The 22,398-nt window shown below is 45.6% G+C and overlaps 2 protein-coding genes and 1 pseudogene across 2 annotated transcripts; 1 reads left to right on the forward strand and 2 right to left on the reverse strand.

Moving 5' to 3' along the window:
• Positions 1-2,839: 2,839 nt before the first annotated feature.
• Positions 2,840-3,799, reverse strand: LOC133231461 (olfactory receptor 3A2-like). The gene has a single exon (XM_061389862.1). It carries the CDS (start codon positions 3,785-3,787, stop codon positions 2,840-2,842), a length of 948 nt encoding a protein of 315 aa, XP_061245846.1. The 5' UTR covers positions 3,788-3,799.
• Positions 3,800-10,816: 7,017 nt separating this feature from the next.
• LOC133231462 (olfactory receptor 1D2-like) lies at positions 10,817-11,796 on the forward strand (annotated as a pseudogene).
• A 7,885-nt stretch (positions 11,797-19,681) lies between these two features.
• On the reverse strand, positions 19,682-20,641 carry LOC133231586 (olfactory receptor 3A2-like). Its single transcript, XM_061389948.1, has one exon. The coding sequence runs from the start codon at positions 20,627-20,629 to the stop codon at positions 19,682-19,684; it is 948 nt and encodes a 315-aa protein (XP_061245932.1). The 5' UTR covers positions 20,630-20,641.
• Between the last annotated feature and the right edge of the window lie 1,757 nt (positions 20,642-22,398).

The raw sequence follows: 22,398 nt of genomic DNA on the forward strand, positions 1-22,398 counted from the left end.
TTTATTTATTTTAATTGGAGGCTAATTACTTTACAATATTGTATTGGTTTGCCATACATCAACATGAATCCGCCACGGGTGTACATGTGTTCTCCATCATGAACCCCCCTCCCTCCTCCCTCCCCGTACCATCGCTCTGGGTCATCCCAGTGCACCAGCCCCAAGAATCCTGTATCCTGCATTAAACCTGGACTGGCGATTCATTTCTTATATGATATTATACATGCTTCAATGCCATTCTCCCAGATCATCCCACCCTCTCTCTCTCCCACAGAATCCAAAAGACTGTTCTATACATCTGTGTCTCTTTTGCTGTCTCGCATACAGGGTTATCGTTACCATCTTTCTAAATTCCATATATATGCGTTAGTATACTGTATTGGTGTTTCTCTTTCTGGCTTACTTCACTCTGTATAATAGGCTCCAGTTTCAGCACTTCTTAAAGAAGAAATACAACTGGCCACTTAATATGTGAAAAGATATCCAACTGCAGTTTTAACTGGAATTAAAGATCCAAATAAAAATACTGCCACTTCTCAACCTTCAGTTTGTAAAAATTAAAGATATTTATTTATAACAACCCCTTATGAAAGGGACGTGGTAAACAGACACTGTGATAACTTAGTGGATGTACACATTAGTGCTAAGTGTCATGGGGTAGATAGAGTGGTGGAGGTGGTGGTGGTAAAGCTCTCAAAATCTTTTCTGGACTCATCCTCATGAAAAAGGTCACCTAGAAAATTATATCAAAAGTCATTTAATGTGAAGAACCCTGGAGAGATGATCTCGTCCCAGTTCTTTATGGAACAAGTCCAGCCATAGAGAAGCACTTTCTAAGGTCACAGAGCGGTGGTTACAGCCCACACTCAGGGTTGTCATTCTCAAGAATGTTTCCCCTTGAGAGAAGCTCATTCTCTTTAACCCCAAAGTGTCTGGAGACCCAAGAGTATCAGGAAAGAGACTGATTTCATCTGTGTTCTTTAGACTGTCATCAGGCGCTGCACCCAGAGGCAGGGAGGCTCTTGATTTTGACGGCCCAGTGGGGTTATGGAGGATGAAGCCTCAGCACACACATCTTCCCTCGCTCTTCTCATCTGTCAGTCCTGCCCCCTGTCTTTCTAGGATCATCTCCTAGCCAGAGGAAGCAGAAGAGGAATACCTAAACTGCCTTGTATCATTACACCTTCATCAAAACTTAAACTATTCTTTTCCTGGTTGGACGGGTGGGGCCCAACAGTAACATCAAAGGTGCTAGTTATTCCATGGCCATATGCTAATAGGAAGTGATTCTATAGATGAATTGTATTCTCATCTCCCCTCCTATTCATTCTTCATTTTCTCGACACCCATCCTTGAACTCATCAGCATTCCTTAGGCGTCTAGTGTGTTACCCTTAATTCTCTCATCCTTTCTCACCTCCCATCCTCTCATGTCCTTTTCCTAATTTCCATTTTTCTTTCTTACTACTTTTGTTCACCATGCTGTCCCATCCCTCCACATATCCTCATTTTCATCTTCAGTCCTCCACTCCCAAGCCTTTCTTACTTCTCACTCTCGTGCCTTTTCTTCTTGTTTTTATCTCAGCCTATCCTTCCAGTTACTTGACTCCAGAAGAGATTACAAAGAAGACAAGCTCCAGGTGTAGCCATGGACAGTTATGGGAATGATAAAGTAGAGAAACATCAGAATTACCAGGACAGGGTAAGCAGTCTTTCCAAGGGAGGATGAAAAAAAAGTTACTAATCAATAATGGATGAATGCTGCATGAACATCAAGGTGAGGAAATTCTCTGTGTTGGAGCTGTACTGATATGTTAAGATAAAGTTAGAAGTGTCACTCCTAGGGACTACATTTATGGATATTTTTTGAGCTAGGAGGTTTGGGAGAGAAAAGCAAGATGTTTGAGAAGGTTACTTTGGATATTCTACATCGCAAATTCTAAGGAAATTATAGTACAAATGCCTCTTTCAAAGACTTTATCATTTATATGAGGAAGGAGACATCAAATAAGAAAGACAGTAGAGGATGGAGACAGAATATTCCTTTTCTTGATCTTAAGATATATCACAAATGCTTTAATTTCATTTTTATTTAGTGGGCTCTTTCTTTCTGTAGACTCAACCTGTGCTCTAAACATACTCTGGGATTCTTGTGTGGTTGTGAAAAAAAGGAAGTAATTTTCTGGGAGGCAAAAGGCAAATAATAAAGTAGAATAATCCTTGGCACTGAGCCCACAATTTAGGACAGCATTCTGCACCCTGATCTAGAGGGAATCTCACATACCCACCAGAAGAAAACTTGGTATTATTGGTTACTTAGACTGTGGTTAACCAAATACCCTTCCCTGTTAGGACATTGCTACGCAAGACCTACCAGACCTCCAAGTCCTCAACTCTACCTGGAAAGTGAGCACAGCCAAAAGCAAAGTCACAACTTGCCCTGGGAACTTTCTCGGCAGAACCTAACTTCATATCCCACTATTGTGCTTGTTTCTTCTCTACTGCACATATCACTATGTGATCTACCATGTAGGATGCTTGTTTATACTTGATGATGTTGTCTCCCTTCATTAGAATGTGAGTTGTGTGAGTGCTCAGACTCCTATTTTGTTCATCAGTGCCCTGGAAGAATGTCTAAGTCACAGAAGAATTGAATAAATACCTATTGTATAAATAAATGAATGAATTCTGTAGGGTTTCTTTGCAGAACAAGCACACAACACAAATTTTCAGGCACCAGAGCTAGGAAAATAGTTAGGAACCATTTTTCCAGGTTACTGCCCTCATTAAAAATTTCCCCCAACCCAGAAAAGGCAAGAAAGGACGGACCCTACCACCCCTCATATCAGTGACCGCCTCCCTACAAGTACCCGCCACAGGGCACCCTGAACGTCAGGGTTTCTAAGGCTGTAGATAAGTGGGTTCAGCATGGGATTGATAACTGTGTTGAAAACTCCAACTCCCTTATCCTTGTCTGAAGCCTCCTCTGAACCCAGGCGCATGTAGTTGAATACACCGGTCCCAAAGAAGAGGCAGACCACAGTGAGGTGGGAGCCACACGTGGAGAAGGCTTTCTTCCTGCCCTCCGCTGAGCGGATTCGTAGAACCGCAGCTGCCACGTGGATGTAGGAGCTGATGATGAGAACCACAGGTGTACCTGCCATTATGAAACCCACGCCAAAGAGCAGCAGCTCATTGAGCCTAGTGCTGGAGCAGGAGAGCTGGAAGAGCTGTGGGAGGTCACAGTAGAAGTGATTGACCTCACAGGGACCACAGAAGTTAAGGGTGGTTAGGGCAATAGTGTGGGTCAGTGCATTGGTGAAGGCACAAGCCCAGGACACAACCACTAGTATCCTCTGGACCGTCTGGCTCATGTGAGTGCTGTAGGTGAGAGGTCGGCAGATGGCCAAGAATCGATCATAGGCCATGGCTGTCAACAGGAAGCAGTCCATCCCAGCCAGAAGGTGGAAGAAGAAGAGCTGGGAGAGGCAGCCTGCATAGGGAACTGTGCGCTTGTGGGACAGGAGACGGCCCAACATGGCAGGAACAGTGACGGTGATGCACCCAATGTCCAGCGCCGATAGATTCCCCAAGAAGAAGTACATGGGGGTGTGGAGTTTAGGTTCCACCAAGATGGCTGCCAGGATGCTGAGGTTGCCCCCGACAGTGACCAGGTAGGCAAAGAGGAAGAGTACGAAGACCATAGGCTGTAGATTTTCTGTTTCCACTAAGCCCAGTAAAATAAATTCAGTTACAGCTGTCCTGTTGGTTCTAGCTTCTGGCTGCATGAGTCTCTGTAAGGAAATGTCGCAGGAGTGGAAGTTTCAATCTACCTAATCTACTTATTCAACATAAATATGTTAAACCATATATGTTCAGAGCCCCATGGTAAGTTCCTAGCTGTCTGGGTGATGGTTTTCCCACTCCCCGGGGTCACTTACACCTCACCCACTGACCTCCTTCATCCCTCCATGTCTTTACCCTGCTCTTGGCTGAGATGCCCAAACCACCAGAACTTTGTCCCTCCCATCTTCTCCCAGTTGAAAAATGTTAGAATACTTGGGGAAATAAATTCACATAAAAGCAAACTTCCTCTTTGAATACAGTGAGACTAAAATGTAAATCCCCCAGTTTACTCTGAGGGATCCGCCCAAACCAACAAACAGATTTCAAAATAGAAAAATTATTGGTATTTGGAGAGAAATATCCAGAAAGCATTTAAAAACACCACCCAGGTTCCAAGACTTCTAGACATAATGACAATCAAGCCAAGGTATTGCAAGAGTCAGAAAGAAGATAGCCATGACTTGGGTATCAGGAACTCCATCCCTTTCTCCAAGGTGGGGGACATAGTCCAAAGAATAAAATTAAAAATCTTTATGTCAATAAATTGCTAGTATTATTTGCTAGTATTGTTGCCCTTTGGAGAAGGCAATGGCAACCCACTCCAGTACTCTTGCCTGGAAAATCCCATGGATGGAGGAGCCTGGTAGGCTGCAGTCCGTGGGGTCTCTGAGTCAGATATGACTGAGTGACTTCACTTTCACTTTTCACTTTCATGCATTGGAGAAGGAAATGGCAACCCACTCCAGTGTTCTTGCCTGGAGAATCCCAGGGACAGAGGAGCCTAGTGGGCTGCCGTCTATGGGGTCGCACAGAGTCGGACACGACTGAGGTGGCTTAGCAGCATTGTTGCTCTTTAAGCCCTTACATGAGACTTTGAATAGTGGCTTATTTTAAAATAATGTATTCTTTTCATAGTATCGGCTACTTGCTTCTGGAATGAAAATTTTGAGCATGACCTGTGGATTGGTTGCTAGTAGATGCCATTAGTTTTCTTTACAGCAAAATCACCCATCTTGCACTTGCCCTTGTTTTGGGCATGGTGGACTGACCAGTAGCTCTAACGGCATGTGTGCATGCTCTGTAGCATCCAACTCTTTGTGACCTCTTGAACTGTAGCTGCCAGGCTCCTCCGTCCATGGGGTTTCCCAAGCAAGAATACTGTACCTCTTATGTACGTGCATAATAGAGAACCAGATTGAGCTAAGTGTTTCAGATCTTATAATAAACTGTTGATTAAAAAAAAATCCATGTCTCTCTATTGCCCATGGAAAAAGCAGAGCCAGGGCTTCACTAAGAGTAACATTGTTTCCCTGCATAGAATGCACTGGATCAGAGGCTGGGAAGTCAGAACAGAAGGGAAAGGGTGATGAGAGCCTGAGCTTGGGTGAAAATTGGATATGGTGATCTCTAAGATAGCCTTAAAATTCTGAGATCACGTGATCAGTGAGATTTGGGGATCATCTTCAGGCTGCTGAACATTGATGAAATTTATAATTGATAAATACAGATAGGCAAATCCGTGGATGGAGACTAGTTCTTTTCATGTATTGTATTAAGGAGCAATGACCTGCTCTCTGTTTTTGCTTTGAAGTCCATTTTGACCCAAACATTGATTGTAACCCGGTGGTTTTCTAACCTCCTTTCTCATGCTGTTTTCTGTACTGGCGATGACTTCCTTCCAACTCCACACGCCCAGGTATTTCAAGAGTTGACTGCAATGCTCACTTATGAATGTATCCTCCCTGGAAACTTCTCCATCTCAAAAAGAGCTCTGTCTCTCCTAAACTTCCACTACACATTATTTTATTGAACTTATTAGTTTCCCTTCTAGCTAAGTTATTTTTCTATAGAGTATATCTCCCCTACTTCTCTGTAAGCTGCTTGAGGACAAAAATATTAATACATGTTTGACTCAGTTTTGCGGTAACAGTACTTAGCACAATACTTCCCTTATGGTATATACTCAATATTTTTAAATAAATCAATGGATGAGTCAAGTGTTCATAGGATTTCAGAGAAAGAAAACATCAGTATGAGCTAGAGTTGTCATGGAAGGGTCTCTGGTTGTATTGGAATCTGGGGCAGAATTTTATGTCTGTGCATGCTTAGCCGCTCAGTTGTAGTGGGCTGTTTGCAACCCCATGGACTGCAGCCCTCCAGGCTCCTCTGTCCATGGGATTTTCCAGGCAAGAATTTTATGGATTAGTATAGTTTAAGGAAGTTCCAGGGGCAGGTGCATGTACAAGACTTCTGCAAGGACTACTGATTTCTTTGGTTTTGATGGGACAAGCAGATAGAAATCTACCCTGACATGTTCCTTGTCATGTAAACCACTCATAATAATAAGGCCCTTAGGAGAGCTGTACCTTACAGACAAGCAAGTTATGGCCAGGCATAGAAGAGCAATAGAACAGCTGCTGACAACTCTCAGTTGGCTGGAGATGCAGCTTGTTTGAAATCAGAGGGATTCTGGGATGAACTCAGATCTTACAGAGACGTCTAGAGTGCCTTATGGGTATCATGCCCATCACTGAGGATTACCACTCTCAGGGCTTCATAATGAGCCTCGATTTCTCCCTACTGAGCCATGACAAACTCCTACTCTGGAATTCCACCCAACTCCTCCAAGATTCCAGTGATGAAACAGTTCAGCAAGGCCTCTGACTGGAGTCAAGTTTCTGACTACCTGATGAAGTGGGTCCTGGGCAGCAAACTGGACTCAGTGCATCCCCCTAATACTTACTCCTAAGAGTTGCAGGGGCTTCTGTGGTAGCTCAGCTGGTAAAGAATCTGCCTGCAATTCAGGATACCCCAACTGGATACTCGGGTTGGGAAGATCCCGTAGAGAAGGGATAGGCTACCTATTCCAGTGTGCTTGGGCTTCCCTGGTGGCTCAGATAATAAAGAATCTGCCTGCAATACTGGAGACCTGGGTTTAACCCCTGGGTTGGGAAGATCCCCGGGAGGAGGGAACGGGAACCCACTCCAGTATTCTTGCCTGGAGAAACCCCTTGGACACAGGAGCCTGGCGGGCTATACTCTATGGGGTCGCAAAGAGCAGAATGAGCGACTAAGCACAGCACAAGCGTTGCAGAGAGCAGGCTTCATCCAAGAGAAGGAGACATGGACAAAAGGGCCCAGAAAAGGAGCCAAGATCTTTGGGTTACAGTCCCAGATCTCCTAAAAAGGCTCCCCGCTTCAGGGGCATCAGTTGCACCAAGTATAAAAGCAGTTTGAGCTGATGGCAGCAGAAGCCCCATTTCTGTTTTGTAAGAGCAGAGGAAGAACCTGCTCTTACAAAGTGAGGACTCTTACAGAGTGAGGCCTATGAGTACTCACCCTGGCACAGGCATAGACACCAGAGAGTGTTTGCAGGAGAAGATGAGGAGCCCTTCAGACCTATCCACACAGAAATCCAGGAAGGGGCTTTGTATAGGAAAATGAAAGAAATTATAGTACTGTCTTCTCAATGGTATCCCCTGGGGGCCTCAGAAATTAGCCCTACCAGGAAAGCAGAGACAAAGTGGGGAGAGAGACAAGTTGTTTTATAACCAATTCAAGATCTTCATAAATATAGCAGCAGTGCCTCATACCTCTTGTATTTAGACTTTCCTTGGGAAAAAAAAATAAAGGTTATCTCTAGCCTTGGCTTTATGGCAGGTCATTAAGTCAAGTGATACGTAGCCCACTAATGGTGGGGTTGCTGAGGTCTGCAGGACTTGCCCATATTCTCCGAGTCACCCAGGAAGTTAGAGGTGTAATTGAGACTAGGTATGGGTTTCCTGAGGGAGCAGTTTTCTTTCTCAGATGTCAGCCCCAAGCAGGGCCTATGAGCAGAGAGCAGCTAATTTCCAGACTTGCTGTGGACCTGGGGATGTGGAGGAAGCCCCAGCAGAGAGGAAGAGGGAGAAGCTTGCTTCAAATCTAGTTTCCTAATGAGCCCTCAAGAATGTGGGGCTTCCTCCCTCAGAGCCTCATTAGTGGGGCCCCTGGGACTGTATCTTGGGGATCCTGTAATGATTCTGGAAGTGCTGGTAAAAGAGGGATGTTGAGGGACTTCCCTGGTAGTTCAGAGGTCAAGAATCTGCTTGCCAATGCAGGGGACATGGGTTCAATCCCTGGTTGGGGAAGATCCCACATGCCAAGGAGCAACTGAGCCTGTGTGCCACAACTATTGCACCTGTGCTCTAGAGCCCTGGACCCACAGCTACTAAGGCCATGCGTTGCAGCTACTGAAGACTTCATGCCCTAGAGCCCCTGCTCCATAAGATAAGCCACAGCAAGGAGAAGCCCACTCACTGCAGTAAGAGAGTAGCTCCCATTCACCGCAACTAGAGAAAGCCGGTGCACAGTAATGAAGACCCAGCACAGTCAAAAATAAATAAATAAATAAAATTAATTTTTTTTAGTTTGACTCACTTAAAAAAAAAAAAAAGACATATGTTGAGCTCGAAGGACTCCTGGTTAGGTCTCAGCATACTCTAAGAAAGGAAATACCATTTATGTCCAAAAAGAAACAACTTATTCATAACAATAATTCCCATATCTGGCTGTGGTAGGGCCCCAAAGATATGCAGGTACTAATCCCTGAAATCAACTTTAAATCCTGTAAAAGGGACTTTGTAAGTGTGATTGTTAGGGGTCTTCATCTGGGGAGATTATCCTGGATTATCCAAGTGGGCCTATGTGATGTGTAATCATAAGAGTCCTTTTAAGAGAGAGGTGGAGAGATATTTGACTACAGAAATGAAAAAGGCAATGTGGGGACTTCCTGGCAGTCCAGTGATTAAGATGCTGAGCTTCCATTGCAGGGGGTGCAGGTTTGAATCCTGGTCAGGGAACTAAGAGCCCACATGCCACAGGCCGTGGCCAAAAAGACAATGTGATGATAGACATGGAGACGGGAGTGATGTGGCCACAAGCCAAGGAATGCCAGAAGCCACCTGAAACTGGAGAACACATGGAATAGATTTCCCCTGGAGCCTCCCAGGAGAACTCTTCCTGCTGACATCGCGAAGTTAGCCCTGTAGGACTCATTTTTTACTTTTGGTCTTCAGGACCCTGAGAAGATACATTTGTGTTAAAGTCACTGGATTTGTGGTACTTTGTTACAGCAGCAACAGGAAATAAATATACTGGCCAATATATCCTGGCAGGAACTGGAATTTCCTGCAGTTCATAGAGGAGCAGTGTGGGAGTGGATCATGAGGGCCCAAGGACTGGGGTAGAACATAAGGCTGAACAGGGAGAGTTCATTGACATGGCATCACCTGTCATGATTCAGGATTTAACATCCAGGCAAGGGTGCCTGGGGCTGGTTGTAATAGACTGCCAAGATGTTGATTATAGGGCCTCTTCAAGATCTGGCAGACAGGGATTTCCCTGGTGGTCCAGTAGGTAAGGCTCCATGCACCCAGGGCAGGGGGGCTGGGTTTGATCCCTGGTCAGGGAATGATCTCACATACTACAATTAAGTGTCCACATGCCCAACTAAAGACCCTGAATGCCACAACTAAGACCTGGGGAAGCCAAATAAATAACTAGCAAAAATAAATATTAAAAAAATATATATCCATCAGACCCAGTTTGCCAGGCCTACATCTGGGAAGCTGTCTTCCTCCAGGTCCCTGGGTTGGCAGACGTGTTCCCAGCCTATGGTTTCAAGGAGTAGAAGCTGGGTTATGGGGTCACTTCAAGATCTGCAGTCAGACAGAAGTCAGTGGGCCTGCCTCTGAGAGCACAGAAGACTGTGTTTTCTGATGGGTCCCTGGACAAGCAGGTGTGTTCTTGACCTATGCCTACAAGGTGCTGGAGCCAAGTTACAAGACTGTGTCAGCGTCTGCAGTTGGACCAAGGTTGGACAGTGTGTCTTAGGGGAATGGATGGGCATGACCTGCCTTGTCCCTGGGTGGGCAGAACTGGCAGCTGAGAGGGCCTAGGAATGGGCCATGGGCCAGTTCAGCATCCACAGCCAGGGCTGAGGTTGATGTGCTCATTATCTAGGGCACAGGTGGGCCTGACTAATGCTAGGTTTCTTGACAGATGTTGTTGGTGACAGAATCAGGGCCAAGAGGGGCTGTAGTTGAATCCATAGGGCTGTTTCCAGGCCTGTATCCAGGACTCCTGTCTGTAAGTCTGCCAGCTGGGCACAGTCTTGTCTTCTCAAAAGAGCCCTCTTTGGACTTGACTCCACTGGGGTCTCATAATCTCTTACCTAGATCTCAAAGCTCCCACAAAGACACTTTTTGTCCAAATTATTGTTTCTAAGGGAGGAATATGAGTGAGCGAAACTCTTCTTCTTTTCTGCTATTATATATCTGTAATATCAGGCTAGTCAAGGCTATGGTTTTTCCAGTAGTCATGTATGGATGTGAGAGTTGGACTGTGAAGAAAGCTGAGTGCCGAAGAATTGATGCTTTTGAACTGTGGTGTTGGAGAAGACTCTTGAGAGTCCCTTGGACTGCAAGGAGATCCAACCAGTCCATTCTAAAGGAGATCAGTCCTGGGTGTTCTTTGGAAGGAATGATGCTAAAGCTGAAACTCCAATACTTTGGCCACCTCATGCGAAGATTTGACCCACTGGAAAAGACACTGAAGCTGGGAGGGATTGGGGGCAGGAGAAGAAGAGGACCACAGAGGATGAGATGCTGGATGGCATCATGGACTCAATGGACATGAGTTTGAGTAAGCTCTGAGAGTTGGTGATGGACAGGGAAGCCTGGCGTGCTGCAGTCCATGGGGTCACAAAGAGTGGGACACGACTGAGTGACTGAAGTGAACTGAACTGAGAAATTGTTGCTGGAATGACTAGAAGTTACACATTGTCCATACTATATGTTTATGCCTGTATTACCTTGATGAAAATCTGTATTAAAATATTATAAAATTTAGTTCAAGATATTTTAATTCCAAGAGAATAGTTGATTTTGTGTATGTGAATGCCCTTGTTTAATAGAAGTAACTTAGTTAACAAACGTTTGTTGGTGCTGATGTTGCAGACAGTTGGAGAAATGCATGGAGACAACCGGAGTGGAGTCTCAGAGTTCCTCCTGCTGGGGATCTCACAGAATCCTGAGCAGCAGCGGGTCCTGTTTTGGATGTTCCTGTCCATGTACCTGGTCACAGTGGTGGGAAATGTGCTCATCATTCTGGCCATCTGCTCTGACTCCCGCCTACACTCTCCCATGTACTTCTTCCTGGCCAACCTCTGCTTCACAGACCTCTTCTTCATCACCAACAAGAGCCCCAAGATGGTGGTAAACCTTCAGTCTCAGAATAAAGCCATCTCATATGGAGGGTGTGTGACTCAGCTCTATTTCCTGGTCTCCTTGGTGGCTCTGGACAACCTCATCCTTGACACGATGGCATTTGACCGCTGTGTGGTCATCTGCCACCCCCTCCACTACACCACAGCCATGAGCCCTGAGCTCTGCATTTCACTCTTCACCTTGAGTTGGGCCCTCTCTGTCCTCTGTGGCCTCATCACACCCTCCTCATGACCATGGTGACCTTCTGAGAGTCCTGGAAGATCCGCTACATCTTCTGTGAGATGGACGTCCTACTGAGGCTCGCCTGTTCTAACATTCACTTCAGTCACACAATGTTGATTGTCACAGGCTGCTTCATCTTCCTCACCCCTTGAGGGTTCATGATCACGTCCTATGTCTGGATTGTCAGCGCCATCCTCCAGATACCTTCAGTGTCTGGGAAACACAAAGTTTTCTCCACCCGTGCCTCCCACTTGACTGTGGTCTCCCTCTTCTGTGGGACACTTGGTATGGTATATCTGCAGCTTCTTGAAACCTACACCATGAAGGACTCAGTAGCCCCACTGATGTATGCTGTGGTGACCCCCATGATGAATCCTTTCACCTACAGCCTGAGGATCAAGGCCATGCATGGGGCACTGGGAAGACTCCTCTTAGAGAAAGCCTTCCAGAGGTTGGCATGAGGTAATCTGGGCATTGAAGTGGTGATTGCTTCAACTTGTGTCAGAGGCCTTATCCTATGGAGGACGCAGGAGTGATAAAGGCACACTCGTTGTTTAGTCACTATGTCGTGTCTGATCCTTTTACCACCCCATGGACTGTAGCCCACCAGGCTCCTCTGTCCATGGGATTTGCCAGGCAAGAACACTGGAGCAGGTTGCCATTTCCTTTTCTAGGGAATATTCCCGACCCAGGGACTGAACCTGAGTCTCCTGCACTGGCAGCTGGATTCTTTATCACTGAGCTGCCTGGGAAGCCCCATGAGAGCATAGATCCTGCTCAAAATGAGCTTATATCTCTGTGATGAGGAAAAGACACCTATGTGTAACCAGTGTCCCCAGACCTCATCAACCTTGGCAATAAATAAGGTCATGTTAACTCTAATACTAAAATTTTGCAGGATCAAAGTCTTCCACTTGTCTGACCATAGGGCCACAGTGCCACCATCCCAGTCTTTCATAATATACTCAGTTGTGGCCTGGAGAGGGGACTCTCTAGCACACTCTTGGTCTTGAGCTCTGACATGGTCTTGGGACCTGCTTCCTGTGAGCCATTTGGAGACACCTGCATTACCCCCACTACAGGTGCCATGGGTGAGGCTATTCGTTGCCCAAGCTCTGCGTTTCACTCCTCATCTTGTGTTGGGTGCTCTCTGTCCTCTATGGTCTCATCCACACCCTCCTCAGCCACATCAGCGTTGCTCTCTCAGACCTAAAAGCAATACTGACTGTGGCTTTCTCCTATTTTCCTTTTCCCTGTGGAGAGACCTCATCCCTGAGCACCCCACCCTATCCTGTTATGCCAGCTCCTCACTCCATGGTCCCACCTCTCCTTGCAACCACTGTACCCTTCACTCAAAGCAGAATGTTCAAGTGTGATCAGCACATGCTCATGGACAGGATTGGTGGTGGAAGCAGAAGTGGGGGAGGTAACTGTGAGACCCTATCTCTACTTGGTTCCACCAGCCTAGTGTCAAGTGCAATGGATAGAAAAGGAGAAGTTACTGATGAAAAGATGAGTCCCTGGGTTCTGGCAGTGTGAAAGAGGGAGCAGTCCTTTACAGATGAATCAGCAGAGCCAGCACTGACCTAGACGTTGAGAGACAGGGAGAGTAAACTTTATCTGAGGTTCAGTTCATTCCACTGATAATGACTGAATGCCTATTAGTGGCTTAGACTGTTTTACAAACATTAATCAGGAGCTCATGATGGACCAAGGAGGGAGGCTACCTTATTTCTGTGTCTGAAGGCAGTGGTTATGCTCTGAGCATGTGGGTTGGGGAGAAGGAGGGGGAAGACTCGCCTGGCTTGTTAGTGATGGGGAATTCAGGGAGGGCCTCCTTGAGATGGTAAAAGCTGAGCTAAGAATTAAGGCATGCTGATGAGTCGAAAAGTGAGTAGAGCAAGGCAAGGTAAGATCACCGGGTGAATGGTATGGGGGGAAGTATTTGTCTTTGGAGCAGATAGCCAAGCTCTCACACCCTGTGAGTGTAGCAGAGCTAGTCTGGAGGAAGAAAGACTCCTCTTCTTTCCTGGCAAGGACTCAGCCAATGAAAAGCCATAGACCCTTTGTTGACCACAGCTCTCTTAACTTCCCTTTTCCCTCTATGAAAGTTGCGAGGTCTTTTCTCTAGTTACAGCAAGGGAGAGCGACTCTTTGTTTCAGTGCCTGGGCTTCTCATTGTGGTCACTTCACTTGTGGGGCACAGACTTTAGGGCATGTGGACTTCAGTAGTTGGGGCACATAGGCTCAGTCGTGGCAGTTCCTGGGCTTAGTTGTTCCATGGCATATGGGATCTTCCCAGACCAGGGATTGAACTGGTGTTTCCTGCATTGGCAGGCAGGTTCTTTAGCACTGAGCCACCAGGGAAGCCCCCCTCTTTGGTCGTGAGCCCCACCAAGTTTCCAGTCTCCTACCTGGATCCCAAATCCCCACAAAGTCACTTTTGTCTGCAAGTGTGTGTGTGTGTGTGTGTGTGTGTGCACTCAATCAAGTCTATTTGTAGCTCCATAGACCATAGCCTGCCAGGCTCTTCTGTCCAGGAATTCTCCAGGCAAGAATGCTACAGTGGGTTGCCATTTCCTCCTCCAGGGGATCTTACAGACCCAGGGATTGAACCCACATCTCTTCTGTCTCTTGCATTGCAGGGGGATTCTTTACCACTAGCGCCACTTGGGAAGCCCACTTTTGTCTGCATAAAGTGAAGTGAAGTGAAAGTTGCTCAGTTGTGTCCAACTCTTTGCGACCCCATGGACTATACAGTCCATGGAATTCTCTAAGCCAGAATACTGGCGTGGGTAGCCTTTCCCATCTCCAGGGGATCTTCCCAACCCAGGGATCGAAGCCAGGTCTCCCGCATTGCTGGCGGATTCTTTACCAACTCAGCCACAAGGGAAGCCAAAGAACACTGGAGTGGGTAGCCTATCCCTTCTCCAGCAATCTTCCCGACCCAGGAATTGAACCAGAGCTTCCTGCCTTGCAGGTGGATCCGTTACCAACTGAGCTATCAGGGAAGCAGTACGTTTGTCTGCTTATGGCTGCTAAATGGATGTTGCTGAGGGCACACAAGCAGAGGACCTCCTATTTGCTTTCTTTCTCAGTCTTTCTTTATGGTTCTTTTCTAGCTCTGAGGAAGGAAGTCACCACATTTTAAGAGGCCCTAGGGTCAAGGAGCTGAGGCAGCCTCCAACCTCAGGCCAGTGAGGTCCTGAGGTCCTCAGTCCCCTAACCTGCAAGGAACTGAGTCCTACCAATGACCATGTGAATGAATGTGGAAGCTTTCCTTTCCTCAGTCAGGCCTGGAGACAGTTACACCACTGGCTGATGGCTTGATCGTAGCCTTGCGAGAGGACTCAGGTCAAATATTTTTGATGAAATTTAGCATCCATATTGAGAGTTTCTATAAGTTTAAAATATACATGATTCTAAGGACAGTATGAAAAATAAGAATGTAAAATATCTCAGTTATAATTTCATAATATTGATTATATGTTGAGATTATAATGTTTTAGATATATGAATAAAAGAAAATGAATCATTTAAATTAATTTACTTGCTTCAGTCCAATTCAGTTCAGTCACTCAGTTGTGTCCGACTCTTTGGGACCCCATGAATTGCAGCATGCCAGGCCTCCCTGTCTATCACTAACTCCTGGAGTTCACCCAGACTCACGTCCATCGAGTCAGTGATGCCATTCAGCCATCCTATCCCCTGTCATCCTCTTCTCCTCCTGCCCCCAACCCCTCCCACCATGGGGTTCTTTCCAATGGGTCAACTCTTCGCATGAGGTGGCCAAAGTACTGGAGTTTCAGCTTTAGCATCATTCCTTCCAAAGAAATCCCAGGACTGATCTCCTTCAGAATGGGCTGGTTGGATCTCCCTGCAGTCCAAGGAACTCTCAAGAGTCTTCTCCAACACCACAGTTCAAAAGCATCAATTCTTCGGCGCTCAGCTTTCTTCACAGTCCAACTCTCACATCCATACATGACCACAGGAAAAACCATAACCTTGACTAGATGGACCTTTGTTGGCAAAGTAATGTCTCTGCTTTTGAATATGCTATCTAGGTTGGTCATGACTTTCCTTCCAAGGAGTAAGCGTCTTTTAATTTCATGGCTGCAGTCATCATCTGCAGTGATTTTGGACCCCAAAAATAAAGTCTGACACTGTTTCCACTGTTTCCCCATCTATTTCCCATGAAGTGTTGGGACGAGATGCCATGATCTTCGTTTTCTGAATGTTGAGCTTTAAGCCAACTTTTTTACTCTCCACTTTCACTTTCATCAAGAGGCTTTTGAGTTCCTCTTCACTTTCTGCCATAAGGGTGGTGTCATCTGCATATCTAAGGTTATTGATATTTCTCCCGGCAATCTTGATTCCAGTTTGTGTTTCTTCCAGTCCAGCGTTTCTCATGATGTACTCTACATATAAGTTAAATAAGCAGGGTGACAATATACAGCCTTGACCTACTCCTTTTCCTATTTGGAACCAGTCTGTTGTTCCATGTCCAGTTCTAACTGTTGCTTCCCGACCTGCATACAGATTTCTCAAGAGGCAGGTCAGGTGGTCTGGTATTCCCATCTCTTTCAGAATTTTCCACAGTTTATTTTGATCCACACAGTCAAAGTCTTTGGCATAGTCAATAAAGCAGAAATAGATGTTTACTTTGGCTTTTAAATGGTCCCTGCTACAGACTCAGAAACAGTCTTATCCCCATGAGGCTTCTAGAAAATTTTAAATTATGTATATGGCTCAGATTAAGTTTCTATTGCATGGCTCTGGATATCTTCTTCCTCCAAAAATTATTTATTTTTGCATCTATTAGGCACTAAGATTAGATCACTTTTGTTCGATCTGGACCGGAGCTGATTCAAAGCTGAGTTTCATTGTTTGTGAAGGTTGGCCAGTTATGATTTCCTGACAAACTATCCAGTGGAAAAGAGGGCTGCTGCTGTTGCTGCTAAGTTGCTTCAGTCGTGTCCGACTCTGTGCAACCCCATAGATGGCAGCCCACCAGACTCCCCTGTCCCTGGGATTCTCCAGGCAAGAACACTGGAGTGGGTTGCCATTTCCTTCTCCAATGCATGAAAGTGAAAAGTGAAAGTGAAGTCTCTCAGTCATGTCCAACTCTCAGCGACCCCATGGACTGCAGCCTACCAGCCTCCTCTGCCCATGGGATTTTCCAGGCAAGAGTACTGGAATGGGGTGCCATTGCCTTCTCCAGAAAAGAGGGCAAAAGCTGTCAAAAAGCACTTCTTTTTTTTTTTTTTTTTTTGATCAGAGAGAGTGTAATTTTATTTTTTTTTAATTTAGCTTTATTTATTTTAATTGGAGGATAATTACAATATTGTTGGGGGCCAGAGTGAGGTACTCTGCCCGTGACAACGGTCATGAGGAAGGAGGCTCGACATATGCAAAGGTGGGATCGAGCTTCAGGAGTCCCCCTGGAAAACCTGGAGCATCTACCCCCATAACCAGACCCTGCCTACTTTACTACTTTGTGCTCATCTACACCCCTGACTTTACGGGGGGCAGTCCCCCACCACCTCTTTGGGAGAAGGAGTTAACTTAGAGCTCCAGTTAATAATAATTCCTGGGTGTGAGAGGGGTGTTTCAACCTACAAACTCCTCTGAAGGTTCTCTAGCCTGCCTGACAGGCTTGTCTGGCCACATGTGATTGCTCACAGCCTCCCAACCGTGAGAGGCATGAGATGCTTTAAACCTTCTAAAAACAGGTTCCTTAGAAAAGTTAGAAAACTATTAGTATAAGTACAATGGGCTGATTAGAAATTGTATTGGTGAAGGGTTTTTCATTTGTTGAGCCAATGTTTGTTGCTAAGTCTCCACGTCCCCTGCCCTTACACACATTAATGAATATATAGAAGAAATAAGTATTAACCTTTGATATAAATCATGTTACACCTTAGGCTAAGAAAATTCTTTCCTTAACTAAAACCCACTACACCCTCACCCTATAGGAATGTAACTTTATTTGGGTGGCGTCTGTTTTAAGAATACTCACCCTTGGAGAAAAAAGTGTTCTGGTTGACTGACCGCTGTCACAAGGAGAGGGTCATAAATTGTCAGCAGGCCCCCTGACCAGAAGATGATGTAACACCCCTAAGACCTCTGTATACATTTGTATGAAGCACCTGACTTTGATAAAAGTCAGGACTGCTGACCCCGCGTGACTTTTGCATAACATCTCAGTGTATAAAAGTAGACCATGGAAAATAAAGAATGGGGATCAGTTTCTCGAAATACTGGTCTCCCCATGTCTCTCTCTCTTTCACTCTGGCTGAGTCTCCATCTGGCGCGCGGAACCCACCATGCTTACTAATTATGCCTGGGCTTCTAAGATCCGACCAGGGAGGCCTCAGTGTCTCCTCTCCTTCGGGAGAATGGAAGGACGCCTGTGGCCTACGTAAGTGGTGCAAACTTCTTGTCTTGAAGCTTAATTGATCTCCCGCGTAAACCAAGCTACTCAGCCTCTTTTCTCCACTGAATTTTCCTACTGAGCTAACCTTATTCTATTACTCTTTATATCTTTAATTAATATCTAATTGAAGCTATTGTATCCTGACCCTCGCCGACGCCGTCCCCGCTTCGAATACCCTGGATCAGCCGGGGCTGGACCCCGGCACAATATTGTATTGGTTTTGCCATACATCAACATGAATCCGCCACGGGTGTACACGTGTTCCCCATCCTGAACCCCCTCCCTCCTCCCTCCCCGTACCATCGCTCTGGGTCATCCCAGTGCACCAGCCTCAAGAATCCTGTATCCTGCATCAAACCTGGACTGGCGATCATTTCTTATATGATATTATACATGTTTCAATGCCATTCTCCCAGATCATCCCACCCTCTCCCTCTCCCACAGAGTCTGAAAGACTGTTCTAAACATCTGTGTCTCTTTTGCTGTCTCGCATACAGGGTTATCGTTACCATCTTTCTAAATTCCATATGCATGTGTTAGTATACTGTATTGGTGTTTTTCTTTCTGGCTTACTTCACTCTGTATAATATGCTCCAGTTTCAGCACTTCTTAAAGACGAAATACAACTGGCCACTTAATATGTGAAAAGATATCCAACTGCAGTTTTAACTGGAATTAAAGAACCAAGTAAAAATATTGCCATTTCTCAAACTTCAGTTTGTAAAAGTTAAAGATATTTATTTATAACAACCCTTTATGAAAGGGACGTGGTAAACAGACACTGTGATAACTTAGTGGATGTACACATTAGTGCTAAGTGTCATGGGGTAGATAGAGTGGTGGAGGTGGTGGTGGTAAAGCTCTCAAAATCTTTTCTGGACTCATCCTCATGAAAAAGGTCACCTAGAAAATTATATCAAAGGTCATTTAATGTGAAGAACCCTGGAGAGATGATCTCGTCCCAGTTCTTTATGGAACAAGTCCAGCCATAGAGAAGCATTTTCTAAGGTCACAGAGCGGTGGTTACAGCCCACACTCAGGGTTGTCATTCTCAAGAATGTTTCCCCTTGAAAACATTCTCTTTAACCCAAAGTGTCTGGAGACCCAAGAGTATCAGGAAAGAGACCAATTTCATCTGTGTTCTTTAGACTGTCACCAGGCACTGCACCCAGAGGCAGGGAGGCTGTTGATTTTGACGGCCCAGTGGGGTTATGGAGGATGAAGCCTCAGCACACACATCTTCCCTTGCTCTTCTCCATTTCTCAGTCCTGCCCCCTGTCTTTCTAGGATCATCTCCTAGCCAGAGGAAGCAGAAGAGGAATACCTAACTGCCTTGTATCATTACACCTTCATCAAAACTTAAACTTTTCTTTTCCTGGTTGGACGGGTGGGGCCCAACAGTAACATCAAAGGTGCTAGTTATTCCATGGCCATATGCCAATAGGAAGTGATTCTATAGATGAATTGTATTCTCATCTCCCCTCCTATTCATTCTTCATTTTCTCGACACCCATCCTTGACCTCATCAGCATTCCTTAGGCATCTAGTTTGATACCCTTAATTCTCTCATCCTTTCTCACCTCCCATCCTCTCATGTCCTTTTCCTAATTTCCATTTTTCCTGCTTATTTCTTTTGCTCACCATCCTGTCCCATCCCTCCACATATCCTCATTTTCATCTTCGGTCCTCCACTCCCAAGTCTTTCCTACTTCTCACTCTCATATCTTTCCTTCCTATCTTTATCTGAGCCTACGCTTCCAGTTTCTCGACTCCAAGAGGAGATTACAAAGAAGACATGCTCCAGGTGTAGCCATGGACAGGAGTAGAGAAACTATTTTTCCAGGTTAATGCCTTTGTGGGAAATTTCCTTCAACCCAGAAAGGGCAGAAAAGGAAGGAACCTATCACCCCTCATGTCAGTGACTGCCTTTCTACAAGTACCTGCCACAGGGCACCCTGAACGTCAGAGTTTCTAAGGCTGTAGATAAGTGGGTTCAGCATGGGATTGATAACTGTGTTGAAAACTCCAACTCCCTTATCCTTGTCTGAAGCCTCCTCTGAACCCAGGCGCATGTAGTTGAACATACCAGTCCCATAGAAGAGGCAGACCACAGTGAGATGGGAGCCACACGTGGAGAAGGCTTTCTTCCTGCTCTCTGCTGAGCGGATTCGTACAACTGCAGCTGCCACGTGGATGTAGGAGCTGATGATGAGAACCGCAGTTGTACCTACCATTATGAAACTCATGCCAAAGAGCAGCAGCTCATTGAGGAGAGTGCTGGAGCAGGAGAGCTGGAAGAGCTGTGGGAGGTCACAGTAGAAGTGATTGACCTCACAGGGACCACAGAAGTTAAGGGTGGTTAGGGCAATAGTGTGGGTCAGTGCATTGGTGAAGGCACAAGCCCAGGACACAACCACTAGTATCCTCTGGACCATCTGGCTCATGCGAGTGCTGTAGGTGAGAGGTCGGCAGATGGCCAAGAATCGATCATAGGCCATGGCTGTCAACAGGAAGCAGTCCATCCCAGCCAGAAGGTGGAAGAAGAAGAGCTGGGAGAGGCAGCCTGCATAGGGAACTGTGCGCTTGTGGGACAGGGGATGACCCAACATGGCAGGAACAGTGACGGTGATGCACCCAATGTCCAGCGCCGATAGATTCCCCAAGAAGAAGTACATGGGGGTGTGGAGTTTGGGTTCCACCAAGATGGCTGCCAGGATGCTGAGGTTGCCCCCGACAGTGACCAGGTAGGCAAAGAGGAAGAGTACGAAGACCATAGGCTGTAGATTTTCTGTTTCCACTAAGCCCAGTAAAATAAATTCAGTTACAGCTGTCCTGTTGGTTCTAGCTTCTGGCTGCATGAGTCTCTGTAAGGAAATGTCGCAGGAGTGGAAGTTTCAATCTACCTAATCTACTTATTCAACATAAATATGTTAAACCATATATGTTCAGAGCCCCATGGTAAGTTCCTAGCTGTCTGGGTGATGGTTTTCCCACTCCCTGGGGTCACTTACACCTCACCCATTGACCTCCTTCATCCCTCCATGTCTTTACCCTGCTCTTGGCTGAGATGCCCAAACCACCAGAACTTTGTCCCTCCCATCTTCTCCCAGTTGAAAAATGTTAGAATACTTGGGGAAATAAATTCACATAAAAGCAAACTTCCTCTTTGAATACAGTGAGACTAAAATGTAAATACCCTAACTTACTCTGAGGGATCAGCCCAAACCAACAAACAGATTTCAAAATAGAAGAATTAATGGTATTTGGAGAGAAATATCCAGAAAGCATTTGAAAACACCACCCAGGTTCCAAGACTTCTAGACATAATGACGATCAAGCCAAGGTATTGCAAGAGTCAGAAAGAAGATAGCCATGACTGGGGGTATCAGGAACTCCAGCCCTTTCTCCAAGGTGGGGGACTAGTCCGAAGAATAAAATTAAAAATCTTTATGTCAATAAATTGCTAGTATTATTTGCTAGTATTGTTGCCCTTCGGAGAAGGCAATGGCAACCCACTCCAGTACTCTTGCTTGGAAAATCCCATGGATGGAGGAGCCTGGTAGGCTGCAGTACATGGGGTCACTGAGTCAGACATTGCTGGGAGCCGGTGAGGCATTCCGCTCATGACAAAGGTCATGAGGAAAGAGGCTCGGCATACGCAAAGGCAGGATCGAGCCTCAGGAGTCCGCCCGTATATTCTCGAGCATTTTCCCCCAAAAAACCAGAGTCTGCCTACTTTATTGCTTTGTGCTCTCACCTCTGACTTTACTGGGGGCTGTCCCCTACCACCATCTCTCTCTCTCTGTCAAAGAGTTAACTTACAGCTCCAATTAATAAAGTTCCTGGGCAATTAGGAGTGTTTAAATCCAAACCCCTCAGATGGCTCTCTAACTCGCCTGACAAGTTTACCCGGACTCCTGCAGCTATGCATATGATTGTTTACAGTCTCCTAGCCTCCAGAGGCACGGGAAGCTTAAGATATTCAAATAGCTTAGAGCCTCTCAGAGAGTTAAAAACTGTCAGAATAAACTAGTAAAGGATTTCATTGATGAGTCAATGCTTGTTGCCAAGTTTTCACATCCCCTGAATTGTATCCTTGAATGTGTATTAATTAATAGTTGGTATATAGAAAAAAATAAGTAGTGGCCTTGGTGTTAGTAACTTTAGACCCTTAAGGTAATAAATTATTTTCTTTGTTGTAAACCCATTACACATCCGCCCTATAGGAATGAAATTTTATCTTTGGAAGATGGCGCCAAACCTTAAAATAATTACTCTTAGAGAAAATAAGTCTTTGTTGATAAGTTCTTGTCAAGAGTCATAAAATGTTAGTAGGCCTTCTGGCCAGAAGATGATGTAAATCACCTAAACCATTTGTATACGATAAATTTGCAGGAAAGAAACCTTGGTTTTTGATAAGAATCAAAGACTGCTGACTTTGCATCCCCTATTATCCTCTATGTGTAACTTAGGGTATAAAAGCCCCTGTTAAAAATAAAGCTACGGGCCTTGTTCACCAATGCTTGGTCTCCCCATGTCATTCTTCCCTTTAACTTCCAGCTGAGTCTCCATCTGGAGCGCGGAACCCACCACGCTTACTAATTATGCCTGGGCTTCTAAGACCCAC

This window comes from Bos javanicus, chromosome 19 (assembly GCF_032452875.1).
Source record: "Bos javanicus breed banteng chromosome 19, ARS-OSU_banteng_1.0, whole genome shotgun sequence".
In the NCBI taxonomy this organism is placed as follows: domain Eukaryota; kingdom Metazoa; phylum Chordata; class Mammalia; order Artiodactyla; family Bovidae; genus Bos; species Bos javanicus.